The sequence below is a fragment of the Acanthochromis polyacanthus genome, chromosome 15 (assembly GCF_021347895.1).
Source record: "Acanthochromis polyacanthus isolate Apoly-LR-REF ecotype Palm Island chromosome 15, KAUST_Apoly_ChrSc, whole genome shotgun sequence".
NCBI lineage: Eukaryota > Metazoa > Chordata > Actinopteri > Pomacentridae > Acanthochromis > Acanthochromis polyacanthus.
The window spans coordinates 8,601,933-8,629,926 of record NC_067127.1 but is presented as its reverse complement, the minus strand read 5'-3'; the positions used below and the strand labels follow the sequence as shown (position 1 = coordinate 8,629,926).

At 40.7% G+C, this 27,994-nt stretch overlaps 1 protein-coding gene across 1 annotated transcript in view; it reads left to right on the top strand.

Annotated features, from left to right (window-relative positions):
* LOC110945470 (protocadherin-15) overlaps positions 1-27,994 on the top strand; it is a 218,190-nt gene that overhangs the window by 135,672 nt on the left and 54,524 nt on the right. Inside the window, exons 15-24 of the mRNA XM_051960098.1 lie at positions 5-154; positions 1,706-1,899; positions 3,465-3,597; positions 3,835-3,914; positions 8,644-8,737; positions 13,330-13,343; positions 13,425-13,455; positions 20,091-20,396; positions 22,008-22,238; positions 24,958-25,074. Of these exons, the coding sequence (XP_051816058.1) occupies positions 5-154; positions 1,706-1,899; positions 3,465-3,597; positions 3,835-3,914; positions 8,644-8,737; positions 13,330-13,343; positions 13,425-13,455; positions 20,091-20,396; positions 22,008-22,238; positions 24,958-25,074 (1,350 nt within the window). The remainder of the gene's footprint in view (positions 1-4; positions 155-1,705; positions 1,900-3,464; positions 3,598-3,834; positions 3,915-8,643; positions 8,738-13,329; positions 13,344-13,424; positions 13,456-20,090; positions 20,397-22,007; positions 22,239-24,957; positions 25,075-27,994) is intronic.

The following is a 27,994-nucleotide window of genomic DNA, read 5'->3' as shown; positions in this document are numbered from 1 at the left end:
ACAGATGGTAGCATCAGACGGTGTCCAGCAGAGCAGTCCTGTAACTGTCAACATCCTGGTCATTGATGCCAATGACAATACGCCCACGTTTGCTGAGGTCTCCTACAGTGTTGAAGTCTTTACAGACATGCAGCCGGGGGAGACAGTACTACAGGTAATCAATCCAAAAATCATTCTCTTGCCTTTCTCCTTCGCTTTTGGTGTCTTGCTCTGGCACTCGGCTCCACGCCTCCGTCTTTGTCCCCGTTGCACAGAATCTCTCTCATGCACATTCTTTCATGCTCAAAGCAAATAACCACAACAATCCAGTGCATTGTGTTGACAGGAAAACTCTTGGAACAGTGTCCTTCATCTCATCTGCAGTCATGACAGACAAGTCAGAGAAAATGTTTGTTTTTTTTTTATCTCCATCTTCACTGCACAGACCTGGGTAATTCATGATGAAAGGCATCCATGATGACTGTTTATCATGTGTCCACATAGCATGGAAAGGATTTCGCTTGAAAAACAGGATTTCTTTCTCATCTTTTTATTCATTTTAGATTGTTTTTATGGATCAGGACTGGTTTTGTTTTGATTTCATTAGTGCTCTGGCTTTAAAGGTCATGATTCACTTTTCTCATTTCTGTTCTATGCGCACACACAAGCTGACTGCCAATAGAATAAACATCCATGCACAAATACAAGACATGTATAATACAAATACATACAGGCAAAATGTAAAACCGTAACCCTGTTTTGCTGTAAATGTGGGAGTTCCATTATTTCATTGTCTCATTTGGAAGTCGGATCATGATCTTTCCGTCTTTCAGTTGATCTGTCCTCTCAGCACAGCCTCTCGAAAAAAATGTCAGACACTGAAAAGGTCAAGTTTAATCGTTTTTTAAAAAAACAGCCGTTTCACCCTGCCTGAAATGAGGCCAGGGGTCACAGAGTGTCTGGTATGACCGCTTAACCGATTTTTATAAGCCGTTTATGAGCGCTGCAGGCCCCCTGAGGATGCTGCTGCTTATTTGATGCTCCAGCTTTTACTCCAACGTCAGGAGCATGAAAAAGGAGGTCGGAGAAGCTTGGATTAAAGTTTCAAGGCCTTAAAGATATGAAGCCAACTACACCATGAGGGCTCATAATTACAAGCAGCAGGATGCCCTAAATAATTGGCTTGAAGGAATTGGTGGTTGCCTAATTCATTTGATAAGAGAGCATGAAAGAAATGATATATTTATATATTATGCTTTTTTTTTTTTATCCTACTTCTCAAAAGAGCTATATCCGGCAGCTGTCTATCCCCAATTTTGTAATCCATTTTATGTGAACAGAGACATGCTGTTAATTCCATCTGGCTCGAAAGTTATTGAACATTAAGGTCACCGAACCTGAATCGCAAGAAATGAAGTCGGTCTGATTTGCAGGGTTGGCAATGTACACTTTCAGCTAAATGCCAGCCACTTGTTTCTATTTATACATGAAACAAAAGGCATGTATCCATTTTGATAGTAAAGGTGCACCAAATGGATCCTAGTTTAGCACTTCTGGCAAATGACTGAAGTCAGTCACAACCCCCGACTGAGAAGTCTATTTTTGCTTGATTGGTTCAGCAGGCATGTTGCTGTCGACTGTGAATCCTCCTGTAGAACTACAACATCCAGAAGAAAATACAAAGGTTATGTACCTAACATGTATTGTCTTCTTTATCTTCTCTCAGCTAACAGCAGTGGATGCTGATGAGGGACTGAACGGTCTGGTGACCTATGAGATATTGGCTGGTGCTCAAGGAGATTTCATCATTAATAATCGCACTGGACGCATCACTGTAGCGCCTGGTGTCACTTTGACTGTGGGCAGATCTTACGCACTGACTGTCAAGGCTTCTGACAACGCACCAGAGACCCAGAGAAGGTACAGTAGCCTTGCGCTTTGCTGCAAATGTTCTTTGACCATTAAAATAATCTGGATATATTGTGATTAATGAAATCCTGTTTTTTTGTCCTTTTTTCTAAAGAACAGCTTTGTTTCTTTTGACTCCACCAAGGAACGCAGTGCAGTTATGTGATGATAGCTGTATGTTTCTGTTTTTCTGTTATTCCGTCTGTGTGCAACATTACGGATTTGGATGAAATTTTCAGGGAAGGTCAAAAAAGACACAAGACATAGATTTTGGCTGTGATGTGGCTTATATTCTGGACCAACGGATTTGTGGATCCAGACTGATTTTTGTATCATTTCAAGATATCAGCACAGTGTCACTGTAACTATGACAACAAGTGAACGCTACCAGCTGACTGCTGACCATCACATGATTGCGATCCTACTACAAATCAATCACTTCAGACTTATCGGGACTTATCCGTCCGACATTATACAAGGAACAACTGATTAAATTGTGGGGGTGTTTCCGAGTCCCATCAATTCCTGCCACCCACTATTTAGGAATTTGCAAGTCAGTGTCTGTACACAACATACACATGCACAACACGTCTGTGCTCAGCGCAAGATTATTTTGTTTGTTAGAACATCTATATTAAATGGCCACATTCTATAGTGCTGTGATTTCTGATCCTCAAAAAAATACTGTTTTTCTGACAATGCCATATGGGGAAATGAACAGCCTTGGCAGAGTGCTGTGATTTTCTTGTTACTTCTGTGCTGTTGGTTTAATGTTTTAAGTCTCCTCAAGTTGTAGGGGCTTTGTCACCCAGCATGCATTACTTTACAGCTGTTATTTGATTCCTTATGTGCTCGTAGTAATTTAGAATGTAGATTCTGAATGACCCAGAAAGTCTATTCTGGACAAGAATATCAAGAAAGATTATTACTGACAATCTTTTGTAAGTTTATGCATGAGATGTTTCACACATTGTTTGTTCTTTAGTTTGTGATTAAAAAGCAGAGTTGTGTTTTTGGGAGTTCAAAGCAAAGAATTTCAGATCTCAGAATAAAGTGGAAGATATTTTAGCTGGGAGTGAAATACTGAAGGGCTCCATCTTTATTTTCCTGAGTCAGACGAAGAGAGGCATTGATTTATTTCAACAGTCAAAAAGCTGCAGCAGGCTACAATCTTAATATAATGACAGAATTATGAATACACCCCTTAGATCACATGTACTTTCAGCACCAAATAGTCAATGTGCTCGTTTTCATGTGTGTCGCTGCGAACAACTGAGAACAATTTATTTGATTTCAATCACTCATGAGCAAATTGTGACCAAGAGGCTTGTTTTGTGTTTGACATGGCAGGGTATAAAGAAAAAAAATCAGTCTTGAACCAGAAAAGAAAACTGAAATAGAACAAAAAATATATTTTCCTCCTTTTCTGTAGTCATAATTCCTCATGAGTGACCTTTGAATGTGGAATTATGCATTAGGAACATTTTTCACTGAGCTGTGGTTTCATCAGTACAGCTCAACAGGTTGTCAGACAGAAACTAATGTTGTCCGTGGGCTTGTGCTTTTCTTTCTGCCAGGAGCTCCATCACAACTGTCTACATTGAGGTTTTGCCACCCAACAACCAGAGCCCCCCACGCTTCCCTCTCCTCACCTACAGCCTAGAAGTCAGCGAAGCTATGAGGATCGGGGCTATTCTGCTCAACCTGCAGGTGAATCACAAACCTAGACATGTGCGCACTCGCACAAGGCTACAGGTTTGAAACTGATCTCATTCAAGACAATGCAATCAACACTTGTTTTCTCCTCTCTGACATTTCACAGTCAGCCATACTTCACGCTTGTTTTCACCCCAGTTTAGCATCCCTGCTGTTCAACTGTCCAACCTTGTACTTCTCAGCTTTCGTGATACGTATGACCTTCATCTTTTTTTTTTTTCCTTCCTCCAGGCCACAGACCGAGAAAATGATCCCATCACCTACCGTATTGTGAGCGGGGATTCTCAGAATGTCTTCAACCTCTCTGAAACGTAAGTACAGGTGGGCTTAAGCGTGGGTCTCCTCTCAAAGTTTGCAGCAGGCAGATTACTTGTAAACACAACATTGCAAATGTAGATTCTTTAATGTGTGATTGTGTTTGTCTATATGTGGTTTGCCCCTCCTCTTTCCCAAAGCATGATGAACAGGGTAAGAGGGTATAATGAATGAACACAAAATGCTATGCTAGACTTCAGTTGAACTTGAATAACAAGTCGCTGGCGATCAATTTCACTAACGCTGACATTAGTCTGAGAGTTTATTGAGGGTTTTGAGCAGCAGAACAAAGCTCTTGTGCACGGTGGCGGATTTTGTCAAAAGCTGTATTGAACTTACAATTGAAGAGTCGCAAACAAAAGGACTGTTAAACAACCAAATTCTTTGATAGCGTGGTTTGTCTTTGTCTCAAGTAGAAGATCAGCGTCCTTCGCTGTGATGACCATGGAAGTGATTGTTAAAACAAAACAGTCAGGGCCTGTCATCATTAGCTTCTGTCTGATTCACTATCAGAGGGAGTGATGGTGGAACAGATGAAGAGAGAGTGCATAGCATGCAGTTATGATGGTGACTGGACGGTTATTGGATTTGACAGATTTATATGCTGATAAATAACTTTGTTAATGAATTAAATAATCAGTTAAGTGTTACATCTAAGATAAGAGGTTTATTGGTTTGTGATTGGTTGCAATTTGCAAGACACTAATATGTTGCTCAATGCTATAAGATGAACAGGACAAATGCCTTTGTCATATATTTTCAGAAGACCCTCTTTGTTGTGCTGTAGCCAGAGGTCTGCATTGAGTAAAACAATGGGAGACATGGATTTTTACCAGTAAGGCCAGACCTACTCAAAGCTGACAGGCAGAATTGATTTGTAGGTCTGAATAGCCTAAATGAAATGATGTGAAATAATATTTCATTTAATAACTGTCGATGGCTGGTTCTATGATTTCTCTCAGCTTTCTCTCCCGTCTGTCTTGCTGTTTTGAATGTTTGTAACACATAGATCTTAGCGTAAACCTTTAGCCTTTTTAGTCTGTCTATATAATGCTATTAATGTGTAGAAAACATGTCGTGCTTGAAACAAGCAGTCAACAGTCATGGCAGTGTATTTCCATCCTATAGCTGCAGTGTACTAATGAATGGCTCAACACAATGGATTCAGTCATCTGGGCTTTTATACAGCTAATCAGAAGTTTCCGGTCACTTAAAAAGGTCCTTATTTTTGAAAGAAACACTTTTTTTCCAATGAAGATAACATTAAATTAATCAGAAATACAGTCTGGACATTGTTGATGTGGTAAATGACTGTTCTATCTGGAAACAGCAGATTTTTAATGGAATATCTCCATAGGGGTACAGAGGAACATTTCCAACAACTGTCACTCCTGTGTTCTAATGCTACATTGTGTTAGCTAATCATGTTGAAGGCTAACTGATGATTAGAAACCCTTGTGCAATTATGCTAGCATATGAATTAAAGTGTGAGTTTTCATGGAAAACTTGGAATTTTCTGGGTGACCCCAAACTTTTGAATGGTAGTGTACGTACCAAACCTAAATAGCCAATCCTGTCAACTTGCAGGTCATGGTTTGTTGTACCTTTCCTCTTCAGAATCTGAGTTCTGGCTCAAACATATATGGTTGAATTGCTCCAGTAGTACATTTTGCCATTGTGTAGCACGGAGTAGATTTGCAGTGTTAGAGCAGAGTCACAGGTTAACTAGTGAGCCTTGAGCTGGAGAGAAGTGAGAGTGAGTGGCGAGAGAGGCAGGGACTGTGTAGAGCCATACGTTCAAGGTGTAGCTGTACATCTAAGCCATGTTACTGTAATTTTGATTCACAGAGATGAGTTTTTAAGAGTTGCATCAATGGCCAGAGAGGGACTTTTAATCTCATGATTCAATCAGCATCTGGAAAAAAAACCCACATCCCTCTCAAATGTGTGGAGCAACAATAAAAGCATAAAAAATATTAAAGTGGTCAGTGCCTGTTCCCCTCCATTAAATAAGCAAGCAAATATGGAGAGAAGAGACATGTGGAGGCTGAAAATGCAGGATCCTGCCAAACACGTTCCCAACTAATTGATTAAAGCCTATTTTGTCCGCATCCTCAGTCTCCCAGCGACGTAGGGACACGCTGTGCTGCAGCAAACTATCCGTGCCTTTTGTTTTTGCTGAATCTGCCCCACAGTGTTGAAATTGTTTGCTTTTTTTAATGCAAGGATGTTTATTTTATGGTTTCACACTGGTAGTGGTAAGCAAAAACATGGTGACACAATCAAAATAGCAAGGAGCTGCTGTTGTTGCTGTTGCCACTTTAATCTCCTAAACCAGATACGACAGAAATCTTGCAAAAATAAATAGACATGTTCACCCTTCGGGCAGTTTCTTCGTGACAGAAATATTACGATCACATCACACGCTCTCAGCAGCCTGTCAATATCATAACTTAAAGCAGGTGCTGATATAGCATGTGATGAATCAAAAATTATTAAGTGGTACACTTGATGAGCATGCAATATACAGAACCCTCATTTTCCAACCCTCAGAACTCCAATATCGTTTAGCGAAGAGATTTTTTGCACTGCTGCATGTTCAGGGCCAGGCTACATATGGAGCTGGCTCAATCCAGCTTGTATGAATAATGAGCTCCCCAGTCTAGAACTCCTTATAAATGGGCCAGGTTTCCCTGAGGGAAGTGGAAATGCTTCATATTCAGTCACCATTACAACTCCTTGTGCGTGTCTCTGTTATGTAGATTGTCCACCAGTAAGAAATGACCGGATAATTTCAGCTGTAGAATTTCCAAAATGCTGTTTTGATCAATATATTAGTCTCAAATAAGACATATAAACTCTGAAATATCGGCATTGGATCTGCCTCACATCACTGACTGCAATTTAAACATAATTAACTTTGATCCTGAAGAAGTCTAATATAGATTTTTAGTCTGCAGATTTTGCTTTTATTCTAACTACCCTGCCTAGGTTTGTTTGATTACAGCATCATCTTTGAAGCCAAAGGTTTATTTTTTTATTTTTTTTGGGGGTGTAGCTTTTCAAAGTTGAAAACCTAAGCTGGAGGCCATGCCAACTTTGATACTTGCAGTGCGTTCCCGTTGGCAGCCGACTGTCTCACTTCAAAGTGAAATTGAAACAGAAAATGTGAGGAGCTAAGAAGATGATGCTTTTCTTAGTGTCCAGTGAAAGCAAACTCTTATCTGTTGGACGGAGTCAGTTTTAAAAAAGAAGTAAGAAACCGATCCACACCACAAAGTGAGGTTGAAACTCAGCTCTGCGTCTTATCTCGTCAAACTCGCCCAAGAGTAAAGCATTCACCTGGAAGTTACGCCACATGCATCAAGACCGGTTTACCATATAGATACGCCATCTGAGCAAAAAACGGAAGAGCAACTGTTTGTGGATGGATAGCCTCTGACCTGCACCACTGACTCTCAAAGCGGTGCTGTTACCAGTGTAGCAGTAGTTGGGAAGGGGGAGGCAGGACGCTATCGCACATGATCAGTGAACCTCTCAGACCCAACCGCTCAAGTGTAGTTCAGCACTCCAGCTGCTGCAGTCAGGAACAAACTCCCCAGGCCAGCTAAACAGCATTAATCATTCTAATCTTTGTCATCATCACCATCGAGATCATTGCCATTATTACCATAATTACGACGGTTTTCAATGTCTACAGTCATCATCATATATTCACATCAAAACTTCCTGTACCTTTAGCTTTACTGCATGCCGGGAAGGCTATTTTCTCCCCTCCTGCTTATGTATAAATAAACATGAACACAGCAGCCGGTGAAGGATGGCGTGCTGCATTTTTATGGTGTTTTTAAGAAGGCTGTGTTCGCCCTCTTGAACCACCAATCATTAGGTGTGGCAGATTCCGAGTGGCGTTCTCACTGTAATTAGGAACAAGTGCTTGAAGATAAAGGAATTGTTGATGAAGATTTCATTAATTTGCCTTCTACAGTTTGAACCATTATGGGCTGCACAGGCAGGGGTGGGAAGTGGCGGTCAGGTTCTGCTTGGACTGATTGGCCATGGGAGCTTTAAATTAGAAATGTGAAGGACTAGAGGGCGACAGGAGAGACGTGCGACCAGCCTTAATCTGCGTTTAGATGCATTCGTCTTTCCTTCCGTTTGCAGAAGCCCATCCGGACTACGGCAGTAAAATTGTCTTCTGTGTGACTGCGCTTGTATTCGCGTGTTGTGTGCAAACAAAGATAACTCAATGTTCTGCATAGGAGTGCTTCCACATTTTTGTGTTTGGACTGCCAAAGTGCCAAATTATATCTGGTGAACGAGCAGGAGGGTCGCTGTGTCTGCTGCAGTCATTAGAAAGAAAACATGAATCTTTCTGTCAGTCGTCCATGTGCTTTGGGAGCTAGAGACTGGTTGCACAGAGAGAAAGACAGAGTGGGAGCATTTAAACTCCCACCTGCTCTATGCCCTAAACTCATCCTTGTCGATCAGTAACCATATTTTATAAACCTGTCAAATGAGCAAGTAAATATACTCTGAAATGCTCTCTGCTCCATCACACTCTATTGTATTGGTGATCAAATATTCACAAGCATTCAACAAATGAATGCTTTCTCTTCCTATGACACAAAAATGCAACAGGGGAATGATTGAAAACAAAGCTGTGTCGTGTGGCCTTCTTTCTACCAGTGATACGAGTGTTTTCTGTGACCCCTCTCTCCACAGGATTGGCCTTCTGCTTCTGGGAAAGCCTCTGGACAGAGAGACCACTGATCAGTATCGTCTGATTGTCACAGCCTCCGACGGCAACCCTGGAGGGGTGAGACACGAGTCTTTTTATAAAACCGTTGGCTTGATTCCTCAGGGTCAATGATCTCCAAACATTTAGAACACATTAAGCTCAAATAAGATCATTTTCTTGCATTTGGCTCACTGAGCCCAAGTGCTTCATTAACTTGGAAAATCTAATAATGTGTTTTAACTCACTGGGTTTAATACACTGTAATTTTGTCTCAGATTCATAAAATCTATGGTAGCATTAGAGGTCAGAGGGCCCAGATTTTTTTTATGCCAAACCAATACTGCACCAGAGTAATAAGACCTTGCTTTTATTTTATTCCATACTTATTATGAGGAAATTTAAAAAAAAAGAAAAAGACTGTGAAAAAAGACTGCCTTGATTGCAGTTGTGCAAGAGTTAGCCATTTTCCCCGAATGTATTCATCTGGAGTAACTTTCAGGTCTGTCAGTCGATTAGTCATTGGCTTTTATTGTAACTAAAGTGACTGACTCACCAACTACGAATAGAGCAGACAATAGCTACCCTGCAATAATGTGAAAGTTTGTCCCTGACAGATGACAAATGACAAATCCAAAATTAGACCTACTTGAGCTGGCAAAGTGTTTTGCACACTGAGATTTAAAATGACTACATTGCCTGTTTCTAATGTGGTGCTCACATAATGTAAGTCCATGCATCACCGTTTGCTGTGATAAAGCATATTTTGTTGATATACTTTACATGTGGCTATTTTGAGCTATCAGACAGGTTTGGTTATTAAATATCAGAAGGCTATTTTTAATCAAATTTTTACTTCCTACTATAGATTAAGTTCAACAAACAGTTAATACTATATTTCCCGTCATGAAACTAATAGCATTTCTCATTTAGACTTTTCAACACAGCCTTTCTATTGTACATTTATCTTCAATCCAAGACTTCATGTAAACATCATATCAACAGCATGTGTCATTTTCTGATACTTGACAAACTTTCTACAGGGCTACAGAAGACACTGTGCCACTATTCTCATAGTTCAGGCTCAGTTGCACTAACAATAAGTAGTAAACTGATATTTCGGTGTAAAATCGGACGAGTGTTTCTTTTAACACTGCTGCCCATTCAACACAATTTCATCACAAGCACTTCTGAGTGTTTACGTTCACTGTGCTGTTTTTGTAACATAGCCTTGAGGACCAGCAGACACCATAACCGAAAGTGAATGCTGGCTGCTCCGTCTCCCACCGAGAGCTGATAATCATATAAACCATCTTAATTTAATTAGACTTCACCTCGGTTGGCTCCGTTTTTGTAGCTGTCTCTCTCCGAGGCAGAGGTGAAATGTGGTTTCCTTTTTAAGATGCTGTGTGTGATAGGTAATGAACATTAGCTGATGAGCTGTCACAAGAGTGATGTTGATTGGCCCCCCTCACCTGTGCGCTCATAAACACTCAACTCTACAGCTCCTTTTCCATCTGTTGGCACGGAGATGTAGTGTGTGGGGTAAGTGGAGCTATGAGAGACGCTTGTGCTGGGGTGTTCATATACGAGATCTCCCAGAGTGTAGCAGTTAGAGTGGGACTGGCAGAAGAGATGGACACTGATGGGGTCAAAGGGAAATATGCAAACAAATATAGAGCATGAAGATGGGGCTTCACCTCCTGGAATGAGGTAACAACAAGCTGCTGCTTTGTCCTCGTGTTAATGGACGGGCTCTACAAACCGAGACCGCTTGCTTGAATATTTCTGTGTGTTTCACATCTTTGACAGAGTAAATTACTGGCTTGACTTGTGTTGGCTAAATGTCACAGCCAGGAAGACGTGCTGTCACAACAGGGAGGAAACTGAATGAAGGAGAGGGGTGGAGGTGAGAAACTTAGCACGACGTGGTTACCCCAAGTGTTAAGGATCAAAACCAGCACAGGAGGAGAGGACAGAAAGGAGCACTGCAGAGAATAGGATGGTCACGCCAGGGAATTGGATGTGTAATTAGCACAGAACTTTGGTAACCATGGAAACCTGACACAAGTAGCGAAGCGAGCCGCATCCCCCCTTTGGTGCTACAGTCAAATGTGCAGACACACACGTGCAAACTTTTCCTCATATTATTAACTTTTACTCATGCATGAAACAAATTGTGCTCATCTGTGTGATAAATTTACAATTTGTATTGTCAACTGTGGGAGCTTTAATCAAACAGCCGAGCCGACTCAGATCCCCAAAAACTCACCCTGGCGTCCCAGATAAATTTTTATTACCCACCAGTGGAGCGAATGCATGACTCCTAACAGGCTGATCGTATCAGTCCCTGCAACATGTCTTCTGGTCAGGATTGTCACTTAAAAGGAAAGCACCATCAGCCACCTCTGAATCTTTCAGACAGTGAGGACAGACGACGAGACTTCACAGAGCTCCATTTTTTTATGTTAAATAAATAATAGCAGCTCATTAATCACACTTGTGTCCGTGGAGGTAAGATTTTTGGCTTTGATAAGGAACACCCACGCCAAGATGGAGACACTAATTGGCTTCAGTTCTTCTGTGGAATGAAAAGTAAGTAGATCCCATCACAACACCGATGGCGCACTGCATCCTTTCACGTCTTGGTTTTAATAGTGAAATAGCAACAGAGGAGTGGATGGGCTGCAACATCAATTCGTACATGAAACAACAGATTATGTATGTCTCAGAAGTTGGAACAAAGAAACAACAATGGTGAAGAATTTCCCAGTGGACGGTGAGATGAAGGTGACATTAACTAGGTCATTTTCTTCGTGACATATGCTGAATGTCTCATCTGCCAGGGCAAAACTTCAAAAAGCTGTCTTCTGGGAAGTATATTTTCTAGCAAGGGCCAACTCCTCCACAACCCGCCCATCCTTAGTCCCCTAAAGGAGGCCATTTACAACATTGTTTGCATTCATGTTCGTCCCATGGCAGCGAGAGCTTATGGATTGTGCATATTCAGCCATTTTCTATGTGATTATAGAAGTGCTATATGTGTGTGTACTGTGTCATTGTTTGAAGGTTAACAGCAACACAATGGTCCACCTTGGCTTTGCAAAGGAATGCGCAGCTCCAATGATGCTAATGCGGAATTTTCCCAGTGAGCTTTGAGCTCAGGAACCTAGAAACCACTGAGCCTACACAAAAAATAAACAAACATACTTTACTGCAGTGTAAGGAGCAAATAATGATATGAGTCAGGAATAGTCTACAACTACGGCATCATCAATGCAGTAAAAAGTTCCAGTGTTAAATTCATTGGAAAGTTAATTCTGCGTCCTCGATTTGTTGAACCTTTGTTTTCAAAAGTAAATAATAATTGAATGACGATGTGATGGATCGAGTTATATAACTGTAAAGGTTTCTCCTAGTTGGTACCATTTGTGCATCATTCCTGTCAGAGTGCAGAAGATCAGTACACTTGTTTATTTCTGAGTTCTCAATAGTTATGTATTACAGTGTGATCATCTTTTTAAGCAATTTTAAGCGTTGTGAATTTCCCAGAAAAGCAGAGTTTCTGTTTGTCTTTGGAAACCGTGCATTACTTTACAAGAAAGTCTGTTTACTTGTTTTTGAGCTAACCTAATTATTTTGAACGTGAACCATGATAGAAATCTGAATAAAATAGGCAGTGTTGGGCAAGCTCCCTGGTCAGGGAAATAAGGAAACAGTGTTACACAAATGCCTTAAAGGGTTTTGGATATTCATTGGCTTTTATTCAAAGTTGACTTCTTTTTGTTTGTTTTTTGGAACATTTGAACAAGAGCCATTGGTTTCCAAATATTCTCCTTTTTCTACATTTGGATGGCTTTTAAAGTTTCCCTTCAACGAGAAATTATTTATGAATCTCATAGAGCTTTTTGCAGACTTTGGTGCAGGGTATTATTGCAGAAAACAGGCTGCCACATCTAAAATACACCATAGCTTACTACCTCTGCTAACTTATTTTGTGGGCAAAACCCTGCTCTGTTTGGCAATAACTCACAAATTCTTTGCTTTTGTCAATGCCGTGGTGCCTTGGGCAAAAGTTTTGGACAATTCAGGTCTTTAAGTTCTTAGCCCTCATGCAATACCATCAGGGAAGAATGTAATCGGTCTCAAATGTGTTATATTGCATAAGACCAAGACCCCAAACCTACAGCCTAAAAAACTATCTTCAGTGGCAAGCAAAACAAATGTATGGTCCCTGGACATCATGGAGTCAGGCTGGGAGAGAAGAAACTGAGACAGCTTAAATCGCCCCAAAAACTGTGGCAAGTTCTTTAAAATGTTTGAAACAACCTACCAAGACTGTGCACGCTGTAACTTGGAAAATTGGTGCTTTTTTCAAGGCAAAAGATGGTCACACCAAATGTTCATGGTTTCATTATGATTATCTTTATTTTCCTTACAATTACCTTTAAGACTCACAGGGTTACAAATACTTTTAATTAATGAGTGTTTGATTCTCATTCTTTAAAAAAGTCAATTTACATTTACATCAGTTTCACACCATAAATATTCATCTCAATGTTTCGCCTTTGGTACACAAGCATTAACTAAGGTTAATATAATCTGTCTTCTCTGTTTCTGATCTTTGTCTTGAAAAAATCAACTGTGCTCTTTGTTGTCTCCTTTTCTTTCAGACGTCCACTACACTGTGAACATAGTCGTTATGATGTCAACGATATGACCCTGAGTTTGACCTCTCCATATTAAACTAATTTTACTGTACAAGAAGAGAGGCCAATTTGTTCGTAGGCCAAGTCAGGGTAAGTGTACTGTTTCAAAAGAATCGTGATCTATTCCTCTAAAGGTCATAAGTTGTTCTGTTCCTACTTTCACATCCTCCTGTTTTTTCCCATCTAAACCCCATTCATTCTTTCTTCGTGGCATGCAGACATGTTTTTACCGACCACTGAGTCATGACTGTACTTCTGTTTCCGTTGTTGTTGCCCATTTAAAATGACCTGGCATTTTTCAACATGGCCGATTTTGTTGGACAGATTTTCTCACCCAGAGCTGCTTCCCTGTTGACTGCTGTGGTTTGAGCTCCACTGAGCAGCCAGATTTTTCTAATTGCTGTTGTAGATTAATTGGCCTGATGTTTGTCAGTGTATTAATCATGGAGTAATGATAGCTGACATCCTCAATGAATATTCAGAGAGTGCATGCTTACAGTGTGGCAGTACAATCCAGGGTTTTTGCCAAAGCAGTGGTCAAGGATAAATTTTGCGTGTATTTGAATGGGACACTATTACGATAACATACGTTGTATGTAATCTTCATCTTAATAAAAGAGAGTTTTGAGTTGCCTCAGTTGCTGTTTGGTGCAAGTTCTCAACAGTTAAAGATTATTTTGGTCCAAAGTGAGATGATCATTTTGAGTATTTGACCCAATAATGAGTTTCCACTTTTATCATATCCAGTAAATTAAAAAATCTGATTTGTTGAAGTCCTCAGTTGAATTCTAACTCTACATTTTAGATGTTTATTTTCGCAGCATCTTCTGTATCTCCATGCAAGTTTCCATCTCCATTTCCGTTGGGTATAAATGGGTTTGACTTGCTATCACTCTAGAAAGTGATCGAGTACATTTAGATTAGAGTATTCATTTTTCTGACCTTTCAGTCCCTTGTCCTGTCATGTAAATAAATAACTCCAGTTGTCGCCAAGGGTAAATGAGTATCCGCACATCAGTCATCCTTTTCAGGATATATACTTTAACATTGCGCATCTCATTACATTTTTTAGAGGGTGGCAGAATGGGCTATCACTAAATGTTAGCAGTTTATGAAGTGTGAAATAAGACAAAAGGACATATGAAGGGAAGCTTGGTGTTTGCATGCAGTGAAGCTACTTTCGGTCTCACTCCAGAATGTTTCCTTAGAAATGTAGCCAGCAACTAGATTGAGGCTTAGAGTCTCTCCCTCTGTCCTGCTTCGGAAGGTTTTCCCAGCTGACACCTCGCCAGCTTGAGCTGAGGCTGTGCCTTTTTAACTGAAAAGTATATTAGAATACCCACAATCCTGCTTTCTATGCACATGCACGGCTTAGACTTTTGTAGCTCATCAAGAAGGTATGGAGGCCTTTTATTCAATATAACGCTGCTCAGTGAAATCTCAGTAAGCAGACACACTCCATATCAACAGCTTACATATAGTAAGATCAAATTAGAGAAAATAATAATCCTCAAGGAGATTAGGCTATACGACAGAACCAGAAATTGGACACTGACTTTTCCCCCCCTGAGTTTCACTAATTCTGCTAATTGCTGGTTGTAGGCACTGCTCAAATGCTGGACTTGTTGCTCTCTTTTTTCACCACCAATTCAAATAAAAGCAAACATTAAATGTTCCATGTTCTCATTCTGCATCGTTTTCACAAAGATTGCACTGGAATTAAAGTCTGTTGGTGTTCTCTCCAAGAACTAGTAATCTGCAGCCATTTCCATCTCCACAGCAAGAGTTCTAACAAGAGAAAAGGGTACTTAGCACTTCCTCTTAAATCATATGGGCTGACATTCAGATGATTAACCATAGATGTTAAGTGCTGCTCTTATTTTGAAAAAATAAAATAAAATCGCCCAATGTCTCATAGCACAAATACACTTCTGATCTGCCAGAAGAATATAAAGTCAGAATGATCCTCTAGATTTTGAGGAAGCAGTCGTTGGAGTCAGAAGCATATGTGGTCAAGCTGGATTTGGCTTCTGTACCTTTTGATCAACCTTCACCTATAGTCATGAGTTCTGGGTCATGGATACATACAGACAAAATGAGTTTTCTCCGTAGGGTGGATGGGCTCAGCCTTAGAGGTAAGGTCAGGAGCTTGGACATCTGGATGGAGCTCAGAAGAGGGTTGCTAGTAGTCAGCTGAGGTGGCTCAGGCATGTGATTAGGATGCCTCCTGGGTAACTTTCTTTGAAGGTTTTTTTTACAGTATGTCCAGCTGGAAGGAGCCCCCTGGGTTGACCTTGATTTGGCTAGAGGGATTACATGTTTTATCTGCCCTGGGAACACCTTAAGAACCCAGAAGGAACTGCAGAGAGACGCCTAGAATGAAGTGCTTCACCTGCTGCCTTTATGATGCAACCTCTGATGATGGATGGATGGATGGGCAGGCTGGCTGCAGAAAGACAAAAATCTTCCTGATATTGTTATTGTCCCCCAGATCAACTTTAGACCCATTTCTGCTACCACACTAAAGCTGTTTTATAACTGCACAATCCCTTTTATTTATTTATTTTTTCCCTTTAAGTTGTACTGTCAATTAATTTGCATGGCTTTTGTGATGTACATTGAATCACTTTGTTTAAAGAGAGCAGCAAAATAGAGTCTGTCATCATAGGTAAACAAGATAGTAATATGAAAAAAAAAGTCTGACATCTTGCAAACTGCCACATTAAAGTCAAACATGCCAGAAGCAGCCACAGTGCCGTTAGTAACTGTTGTGTCTGTTCACCTGCAGCCTTTCTCTAATATCTCCTTTAGCTTCTTCCTGGTTTATCGTGCTCACGTAATCCTTTTATTTTCCTCATTTTCATGCAAGGTGAACATATTTGCATTTTAAGAGATCAAGCTCATTGCACAGTATTTGTCGAGAGCATGGCCTTCAGGATGATGCTTCTAAATAAACTTGGCCTGCAACATAGATAAGGCAATTATTAAGTGTTTTTGTGTTCTGTTGTGGAGTGTCTCCCTCTAAAATAGTATTTATAGATGCAGGCAAAGGAGATTAACTATTCATTTTCTAAAAGAACTCCTGGCACTCATTTTAATAAATTATTTTTGCTATGAATAAATGTAGATTCCACGTGTCTGTATATAAGGTTCATTAAAATGCCATTTTGTCACATGTTAAAAAATGTTAACAGACTCTACAGCCAGAAGATGGAACAAATACATAACTTGTTGATCAATAATAGAGTTTATATAAGACGAAAATCCATGTTGCTGAGGTTAGACACCGGGGAGGGGGACACACCTGACACTGACAGCTATGTGTCATTGTTGAAAGAGAAACGCAAAAAGTTGTGCAGCCAGAGCATCGTCGCTTATCGTACAGTGCCTGTTTCTCCGTGTTTCATCACCCGTCCTGATAGGCTGACAAAATGTTCAGTAGCTGCTAGCTCTCTTTCCATGTGTCTGAATACCCCCTTGTGATGTGGTTGTTTTTGTAGGAGCTTTGTGCAAGTGCATGTGTGTTGTAATTTGCTATTATTGAACAAATGTTATCCCTGCGAAGAAAAGTTGCCTACAGCTCAGTGTCACCTGCTAAGTAAGAGTCAAGTGACAGATGAGGGGTATGGATAAGATGCTGGAATTAAGCTACTGTTTGTGTCTACACAAGTATTTCACATTCAAATCTGGTGTGCTACATTCAGATCTGTTCATTATTCTCCTCCGCTCCCTTGAACTCACCTGCGGGGCGAGAGTAATAATGCAACCAACCACAGAGCTCCAGGCAATTGCCAGCAGTGGAGATGAGTGCAGTGCAAATGCATAATGCTATTAAGTAGCTTAATGCTAGCCTTAAAGCATTTTGGATTATCGTTCCAGTAATTGGAACTGGTTCCCACCTGTTCTTATTTTGCATGCACTCACATAGGCTGGAGATGGTTTCCAAGGTGATCAGAACTGACAGCATTGCTGGTTGAGCTAACAGAGTCATTTGTTCTGTGACTGACAAATCCTACACCATATAAGCACATTCTGCTTGCTCATAGCAGGGAGCCATAATGTAAGTATGCAGATGACTGGAGGGCAAATTGATTAGCATGTGTGTCAGACACTTCATGGAAGCAACATGTAACATTCCTGTTAATTGGAAGGCTGGTGAGCATAATGCTATGCATTTTTTCTCATGCAGATCAATTGTTTGATTGCTGAAGACATATGCAAGCAATGCATTTCACACTGTTTAGCACACACGCCTTTTGGTTTTGAGAGTAAGGCATCAGTGCTTAAATCTATGTTTAAAGATTCTGTACCCAGGCAGTAGAAAGCCATCATTCTGCATGCAGCATAAGTGGGAAATTCAGGCTGAACTTTAGGTTTCAGCATTAATAATCCAAAGCAGGATGAATATGTTCTTTTTGTAAATGCAAAGTAGAGAGGGAAAAAAAAAACCCTCTGAACCCAGACTGGCAGCACACAACATTTTTCAGGTGCTATATGTTAGAGTTCTGTGTGGGCCTGTTTCTTAACACGTCCTCCCATCTGCTCAACCTGTTTTTCAAACCGCAACCGCCTGCACCTGCAGGATGTTCTGCTGCTTCTGCAATCACTGTACCAAGCGTGCCCACCATCTCAAAAGCAGAGGTCTGCGCAAGTAAACATCACCAAATAACCCCTGGGTCCTGGCTGAAATATGCTGTGAAACATTCCAAATAGCACTGCTTTAATGTGAAAATCCTCTAATCATGATCTAGACATAAAATAGCCAGGGAATACTCGAGTAGCAGTGCACAAACAACAAGCTATACAGTCTGAGTCAAGGCCAGACTTTCCAGCTTTACTGCACATCTTTGTCATGTCTGCTGTAACAATGCTTTATATACTGATGACTACAGATTTAATATTTGATTTTATTGGGAGTGAGTTATTTGGATTGCACTTCTTACAAGGCAGAAAGCAATGATGTTTTGGTTGTTTTGTAGTCATTTCAGAGATTTAGTGACTCACATGCACGTATTGAATATAATGTGCTTCTGCCTGGTTCAGTGTTCAAATTATTAGGGGAAACAGCAGAGGGTTTGGAAAAAACAATAAAGAAGCATCAACACTTCAAAAACTGCAATGGATAATAATTAAATTTGACAAACAAAGAAGGAAAATGATCGTCTAATTAAAATCGAATGTCTTGTCATCAGTAAGAATGAATGCAAAGCAGCTCTATCCTGGTCAGTGCGTCTGACTAAATCTGCTCACAATAATGCCTCGATGATTGATCAGGACATGTGCGGGGTGTGTTTCATGTCATGGCTCACAGGCTGCTTTCATGCATTGTTTTGTGTGTAATTATGCACCTCTCAGCCACTGCAGGAAAAGTGCTCCCCTGCCACCCCAGCTCCAGAAAACCGCAGTGTCTGTTTTGCAAAGGCTCAATGCTGAGGTCCACTTTTTAGCCTTGGCCTTGAATATTTGTCAGGCACTCCATGTGAAACAAATTAAAGGCAGCTTTTAGCAGTCATATGCGTGAGTGTGTGTGTGTTTGCCTCTCTCTTCCACGGTTTCTCTTAGGCCAATTTTTTTCCCCTCCACTGCTGCCTTGTCGTTACTTGCACTGAGGTTGAGAAATTATTGCCAAACACACAGATGAACTGTAGCTTGATCTAGGTGTGTCTTTTTCTCTTCTCCTTCCTCCCTCTATCTGTGTCTCAATTACAACAAAGAATTACCACCACATGAGAGTTTTAGATAGAGCGCACACATATATGGATACACAAGATTAATTACGACTTGTCATATCCGCACAGGAATAAAAAATGTGAATCAACTCTTTGTAACCCAGCTGGATCATTACAGCATCGCCCTATGCCTCCCTGTAGCCCTTCCTGTCTATCACAATTTATCATTTTCAGTTTTTATTTTCTCCTTTTTTTATTTACAGATTGACATGCATTGTATTACAAGGGGGTTTAGCATCCAGCGATTTACCCTTCATGAAATGCAGAGTTTGCACAAGAAGGTGTTCTGGTCTTTTGAACTCCCGAATGATTACTCATGAGTTTGTGGCAGACTCTAATCTTAATATGCAGAACAAGAAATGAGACGTCGGAGAGTTATTTTGGCACGGCTGTTGGCGCTGTAGCTTACACGGCTTTGTACTTGAAACCTCTGTAAATTTGCAAGGCCTTAAGATAAAGCCAAGCTCTAATGGATCATGTAATGGATCACACTCACAACAGCTGCTGTTTACCTTGAAACGCGTATGCATTTCACTTTTAAATCTGTCATTCATATGCCCTATCTGGGTGAATATTTATTTTCTCTTCTATCGATACACTGCATGTAAATGGATTCTGGATGTTTCCCACAGGTGCTTGAGCAGCCTCAGGAATAAAACAGGTTTGCTGAAGCCGCTTTATCGACATTTCGTTTAGCATAACATTAGCCGACTATTATGCTTCCATCTGACTGTCTCGGCTATACTTCAGTCTGTCTCTGTGTTCAGCTTGTATTGGTGCAGACAGCCACTCAATTGAGCACAGATACGCTGTGGTCATTGTAGTTGAGTTACTTTCTTTGGGAGGTTGGCAGTATTGTGTTGTGATTGGTTAACAACACCTACTATCAGACATGAAATCATCCAAACTAAGGATTTGATTTCAGCATTCAATCCACAAAGAGGAGCTGCCCAGTTATTAACATTTTCTGTATTTCTTCATTTTCTCTCTCCCCAGGCCACGGATCTTGATGCCGGACTAAATGGCCAGGTGCACTACCGGATTGTGAATCATCCTGACTTGTTTATAATCGGTGCTAATGGAAGCATCTACACCAGGGTGCCCCTCGACCGGGAGTTACGGAGCCAATATGAGTTGGTGGTTGAGGCCTCAGATGGGGATGCGGACCCGCGACGGACTACCTTGACCGTGTCGGTCCAGGTCACGGATATTGACGACAACAGCCCCGTCTTCTCCCAGCAGACGTATGTGGCGAACGTACCCGAGAACAGCCCTGTGGGAACCGTGGTCCTGAAGCTAAGCGTAAGAGCTTAATATGCAAACTCCTCTCTGTTTTTTCTCTCTCCATCTCGTTATGTCTCCTGTCTCTTTATGCTGTGTAGTTGCTTGTACTAACAGGTTTTTAGCATCTCTTTACTTCAAGGGCTGGCACTTTAGTGTTTAAAATGTCAAGTGCTTGCAGACAGACACATTTACGCAGACAGAAACATACAACCAGCAGAGAGAAACTTATTTTTTCCCTCCTGCCATGACAGCTCCCTGGGCATTTTTAGGCAGAATAATACTTAAAGCTGTTTTTCTCAAGTAATAAGGAAGCTTTAGTAAAGGATTGTCGCTTCCTTCTTTCGTGACAAACAATAATATATTGCCCCATAAATTCAGAATAACTTTTCTTAAATTGGTGGAATCTGTCTGTGATTATAGAGACTATGCTGCCAAATGTTGCTGCATGTGTTAACGCGAAAGTAAAGGAAACCCTGTGCATGCAGCACACACACGAGCATACGGGTGAGTAATTGCTGCCATATAGCCAGTGGCATCTCCCAGTGAGGGATGAAGCAAGAGGGGAGGGTGAGGAAGAAAGTGGAGGTGAGGGGTGTGAGTGACAGTGACACCGTGACACTATTAATCTCCTAGACGACGAGACCTCAACTCTGAACGGGCAGGGGTGGCAGGCAATGCAGCTAAAGAGCAAAATCAAATAGGCCAGAGTCTATCTCACTTTCCACCTCACACAGTAAAGAAAGTGGCCGAGATGGGTAGATTCAAAGATATTGCCCATACCTGGAAGTGTTTTAGCTTTTCAGCCTTGCCAGCTGGTGGCACAGGGATAGCAATGTTGGTGGGTTGCTCAGTCTGAAAACTTCTATTACCCAGAGGAAGACACATGCTGATTTTCTGTTTTTTATTTTCTCTATTGCCACTGAGAGCTTTTTGTTTTTGGAATTTCAAGTGTAAGCTTGGTGAATTATTCTCAGTTTGCTACTAGACTCTCAAACACTATCAGCATGTGAAAAGTATCTACTTATTTAGCAAAGCATCTTTGTGATCACCTCAAGCACTGGTATGAAGGTGACATTTTTTTGCTTTTTATTGAAATATCTCAACAACGACTACATGGATTGTAGTGAAACTTGGCACAGACATTCATGTTCCTAATGCCTGCAAAACTTGAATATGGCTGCAAATTCTTGCCTTTTGTTTATCAATCAGTAACATTATATATGTGTGTGGGCTGGTTGCATCCCCACTGCAGTATATTTCTGTGTCTATACACTGAATCTAATCATCTGCTGTTACAGTAGCCTTAGCAATTATATCCATCATAAGACTTGTGATTTAATGCAGTGAACTTAAACTTCCCTTAGTGATTTAATTTAATCAGAACCTGATTAATGATTGATGTAAATATCCCCTGCAGCATAAAAATGCTAAGTTGAAATAGAAGCATTAATATTCATTGTCTGCAGCTTATACCGACCAGCATATGTGTCCGTATGTAAGGTTCTAATTTTGAGTATATAATGCAGGGCTCTTTCTTGCTTCGCTTTCATCACATTTCTTTCTATACACTCATGACCCCTGTTTTCTTTAATGTACTTATCCTTGTCCTTGTCGTCCTCCTTCTCCCAGGCAGTGGATGCAGACCTGTTCTCCAATATCACATATCGGATCAAGACTGAATCAGCCAGGCAGCTGTTTTCTCTGAACCCTGTCACGGGGGAGTTAGCAGTGCTGCAGACGCTGGACTTTGAGGACCTGGCAGCCATGGGCATGGGGGCTTCTTTCACTTTCCAGGTGGAAGCTGTCGACCAAGGAGGGGTGGTGCCTCCGGGGCAAGCTACAGTCACGGTCCGCATTACGGTAAGAGCCTCGCAGATAGCCAGTCTAGCACAACCCCTCAGTGGTCCATTCTCTTTCCAGCCATTCTCATTACGCCTCTAGAGGGGCAGCTTTGGCAGTGAATATGTAGTGAGTCATTACCATAGTTTTACAGTAGTAATAGCCTGCATAAGCCGCAATTCAAAAGGGAGACACATTACAGTGTTGCACCTGCACTGCTATTGCGATCCTAAATTCCATTTTATGCTATTCATTGCTAAAGCTGATTGCATTTCCTCTGTGGAAGACATCTCGGCCTCACAACCTGGGCACCCTCACAGCATCACAAGAAGAGGAGAATTGATGGATAGGTGTTTCTGCCTTGCACACAGAGCCATTGCAGCTCTGAATGACTCATTAGCTTTGTGACAGCAATTATGTCAGGTTTTTCAGGAGCTTGTGCTCCCTTTTCAAGAGATTAACTGCTGAATCCCAACAAAAGGATTAAACGCCCTGTGTTGTGATACCATTCATGTGTGCATGCATGGGTGTTTGTGTGTTTTCAGTCCTAGTAATTCTTCAAAATGCGCGAACATTTATCTCTGCATATGAATATTTAAGTCCACCCGTGGTGACTGTGTCAAAGTCTGCAGAATTAAACTCTGTATTACACTGAATGGGAGGAAATATCTGAGCTTTTTCAAGCAGGCTCGCTGCATGGTCTGCCAACCTGTAGAGTGAGTTTGTCCTCTGATAAGGACAAGCTTTGTTGCATTCTTTGTGCTGTCACCCAGGAACTCTGTTTGATTGGATAAGGCTTTGCACAGCCACTGATGTCGGACCTATATCTGCCATTTGAAATGGCAGACATGACTTAGAATGAGCCTAATGGATTCATCAGACTTCTAGGGGACTGGAGATGGTGTTGATTCAACTTCCTTCTTCTTTTTACACCTCCAGAGGGTTATTTGAAGCTGTTTTTCTTTGATTTTCCCTCATACTGTTTTGATGTTGTCTCTTTTATTGTATGCCTTGCTGTGATGGATTCAGTGTCCTGCTTGTTTTGCTGTTCCAAATTAGTCTCCCAAACTTTTCTTCTATTCTTCACTTCAGAAATGTCACACTGCACGTCTTTGTCTGTGGGTATTGTGGGCGTGTGTGCATTGTTAAGCAAAAAGTGCTGTATGTATGTGGACATGTAGTGCATGGATATTGTAAGCTAACACAAGAGTGTGTGTGTGTGTGTGTGTGTGTGTGTCTCCATGCATCTTGTCCACAGCTTTCTTATGAACTCTCGCAGCACAAGGATCAGGTTTTGTTGTTCAAAGCAGGCACTGGATCATAGATTTTCTGCTAGGAAACGCTAAACCTGTGTATAGATCAAAAGGAGGCTGCCCTCCACTGCTGGCTTTCTCTAACACATACAGTTGCCCATGGCTCAGCCAAAACAATGGAAAGTAAAGAGAAAACTCAAGAGAGATGAAGATCAGGTTCCAGCTGTTCTACTACAGAGTTAAGTTATTCCTGAGAGATATGTGAATGGCTTACTAAGTTTTCATTACTCCAGACAGCAATGCAAAGGGTTACACAGTTAACAAGGTTTCATTTCTTTGCAGACCCACAATGTAGTGGAGCTCTGATGGTGCATTATTTACAAAGAGAAGATGATTAAATGCTGTGGTGTACTGAAGTTCTCATATGTGTCTGGGGAGCAGTAAATCACAGAATACCAACAAAACTGTTTCAGTGCCTAAAGGAGGTTTCAAGTGGAGAAGAGATGAGAAATGTTGTGAACACTGCGTCCTTATCTCATTAGTCTTGTTGTTGTGAGGCCTGTACGAGAATTCCTTTTTCATATATCATATACTGTTATAGTAACCTGTCAGCTTTCTCATTTGCTGTGTTCTGTGAGTTTTTATGGCTGTATGGTTATTGTCTGATTTAAGAAATGTAGTTGCAGATAAACCATCAGATTGCACCAAATCTTCACAGTGATTCTATTGATCTATTGGTGAGGAAACGGGAGGTTTTTGTCTTCATCTGATGTCAGTGTGCCAAAAGAGTCTTCAGGGTTTAAGCACCATTATCTTGAGAGGATAAAATATTATTATGAAACTCGCCCTTGAACAGTCATCTTATTCGTCAGTGGCCATAAGCTCATCTGCCTACCTACCGTCATTGGGTACTCTACAGTGAAATGTGCGTCAGTAAAAATGAACCACGACAAATTATACAACATTTAATTTCAAAGCTTCTGCAAGATTAGAATGTTATCACAATTTAATGAAAGGTTCTGAATAAAGACCAATAAGCTGGCAAAAGCTTGTAAAACATTGTTCTGATTTGATTAACATACTGAAATGACCAGTTTTCAGCTGGCAGCGGTACTAAATTTGTATTACTTCTTTATTTTTATGTGTGTATGTGTGTATATATATATATATATATATATATATATATATACACATACATATATGGTTGTATTGTGATTAGAGCATATGTTTAAGTGTGATGGCAATACTGAAGTCAAACAAAGCGGCAACTGCAAAATCAGCACTACTAAAATTATATTTATTCACTCAGCATGCAAACAGGATTTGCAAAAGTTGTTCTGGAATATGTTAATAAATGAATTTGACCTTTTGAATGCTGACACAAATATGTTCTACATTGTTGTATAACTGTAATATTTGGACAGAAACACACCCCACAGTTATGAATATCATCAATACAGTAACTGCTAATATGTTCTCCATTTTAGGACATGAATGACTTCTCCCCCATCTTTAGCCAAGACCTGTATAGGGGCATGGTGGCACCCAATGCAGAGAAAGGAACAGTCATCACGACAGTTTTTGCCGAGGACCAAGACCCACCAGTGAGTATGAGCATTACTGGGAATATATATTTTTAAGATATACAATGTATACAACATTGGTGGGGGAAAATGTTGCTGCCAGAATGTCATCTAGTTTCCACTAGTTCTCACACAATGAGTTCTAAAGTTGTTTTCGAGACTGATGCTCTCATTAGAGCTACTGTACTATGTGCATATTCATTCTGCGTCATTAGTTCCAGCTATCAGCGGATCTTGATGAGCATTGTCACATATATGAATCATCTACCCGTTGTCCCAGACAGCATCATGCTTCCTCGCTGTCCTTTAGATTTATCTGTTTAAAAATGTCTTTTTTAATGTTCACGGTAAAAAGACCTATTTCCCAGTGCCTTAACAGCTGTGTTTTTCAGAAAAGTCCTATAAAACTGGACCCAGTGCTTATTATTAGAGGCCCTCCTGCTGGTTGAATCTCACCAGGGCCGGATGAGCTTGTATTCTCCTGGCAGCACTTAGACACACTGTGAGGGATACGGATGCCTGTCAGTTGCTGCTGTGGGTGGTAGAACATCTCCGGAATGTCACAGTGACAGCTCTACATCTCACTTTCTCTCTCGGAGGGAGACCCTCCCTCCTACCCCTTCCCCTCCCCCTCCCCCTCCCCCTCCCCCACCGATCTCACTGCAAACTCCAGAATGGTTCTTTTAAATGTGAGCTTTTTCTCTCATGAGCTCAAACGGGATTTTCTGTACAGTAGAACGCATCCAGCGGTGCCGGAGCACAAATAAGAAATCATCATTATGTTACCATGAGCACAGTGGCAGGGTGTGAAGCATGCGAGTGACACAGGGAAATGGTTTGACAGGCAGAGGGATTAGACTCTCTAACAGGAGCCGACTAACCCAGTCTTTTATTGACCTGGATATGGAAGCTTAAAGCATTTTATTGACAGGATGTCTGTCATAGACACCTCTGTTTGGTGGAGAAGAGCTTTAGTCTAGTGCGTGCTAAACACACAAACAAAAGGGTGCACACCACGCGCACACTCTCTTTGTGTTACACAAGCTCAAAAAGCCCTAAACACACAAAGAGAGAGGGAAAGAAAGAGAGAAACACTCTTGTAGCATTGATGCAACATGTTAGGGATGCATATTGTCTCTGAGTGTCCTAATGGTTTAGAACATTCTTGCTGAAATGGCTTTTTTTGTTGCTCTCGTACATTTTGTGAAGAAGACATTATATCTATCCACTTGTACCTTGGGAGAACAGAAGAGATACTAATGGCTTTGAGAAAGTTTTTTTTTTTTTTTTTTGACCTCCAACTCAAGCCCCTGAAATTAATGTTAATTATAAGACTGAATGTCAGGGGAGATCACCATGGATACAAAAGTTTTCTTCTGCATTTTGCTTCATTGCAGGATGTTTACTATCAGTGCTTTTACCAGTTCCTGTTTCCACTGCAGTGTTTTAGTCATTTGCAAATGAAATCAATCATTCATGAATTTCTCAAAATAAATCGTATTGATGTATCTGCTTTGTTACACTCTCAGCTCAAGCCCTGCTGTTGTGTTGTGCGTCTCTTAGGCATCAGTGTTTCACAGTGCTTCTGAGATTGTTCTTTATTTGATGAACTAGCTGTTTTATACTGAAGAGAATTAGATTGCGTTTAAAAATAAAACAAAAACTGCATTTGGAAACTGTGGTAATCTTCCTTGAAATCTTTTGACGAACAACTAGAGAGCTTTTCTCTTTTTTTTTTTTTTTTGTTGCGTTTGAGTATCGTAGGTCTACATTTTTGGTGCTAGTGCGCGATGTTAATGACACGGTGAGTTCACATCAGGAGTGCACGTAAAATATTCATAGTCTGTGAGTAGAATGCCATACAAGAAAGTGTTGTACAGCATAAAATGTCTGCAGACAGAGATGAGCTACAATGTTGCTGTAACTTCACTGCACTTCAGTACTTGACTCAGTTTATTCATCATTTCTGAGTCAGTGTGTGGAAGCACAAGTCACAATGAAATTATGCAGCCTGCTCAAGAAATTACAAGATACAGCTTAGGAAAAAAGTATTGTCACAATCCGGCTCATAAGACTATGACAAAAATGGGGGAAAGCAAACAGCACAGTAATGTATTAAACTAATACAGCTTAATACAAATATAGATAAAATAGCAATAACTCAAGGTGCATGAGGTTCAATGGAGCAGTTTAGTATGTGCATAAGAGTGGACATAGTGAGTAAATGTTGTAAGATGCCAAAAAAAAAGTACATAGAAAAGAACCGAAGAGGAGTTAAACCATACAGCTGCTTGCCAAGTAGTGTGAGGGAATCCAAGCAGCAGCCCAAAGCTTTCTAGATGAGAATTAACAGGCACCAGTTTTTCCAGTTGGCAAACACAATCCCTGCTGCACTCACCAGGCACCTGAAACAAAAGCAGACAGAAAGAACAGCCGACAGGAGAGAGCAGGGGACATCACATCTGTCTTTTTATCTTCCAGTGAATATTTTGGTCATATGTGTGCTTTTATCCAATATGGTCCTGATATGCCAGAGCTAAGTTAGATATATGGCTTTCAAAAGGCATCTAATGATTCCAGTGAGAACTAGAGGCTGGCTGCTGTTACTGTATGTGTAATTTCTTTAAAACAGGATTTTTCATCCTTCACTGTCAAAAAAAAAAAAATCTCATCCACACTCACAAAAACACAATTGAAGCACTGTCAGGACCATGCCAATCACAAGTCTGAAAAAAAAACCTATTACCGCAGTAGGCTACCAACAATACTGGAGTTATTCCTCAATACACTTTATATAGATTAAAAAGTCTTGTTTGCAAGTTAAGCGGCAGCAGTATTTTTTCTTTCACATTTTACATTGCAAGAAAAATGCCTTATGTCGACAAAGGAGACACATGCTGATGTATTCCTGACGACCTGTCAAAACTGCAAATAGATTTTC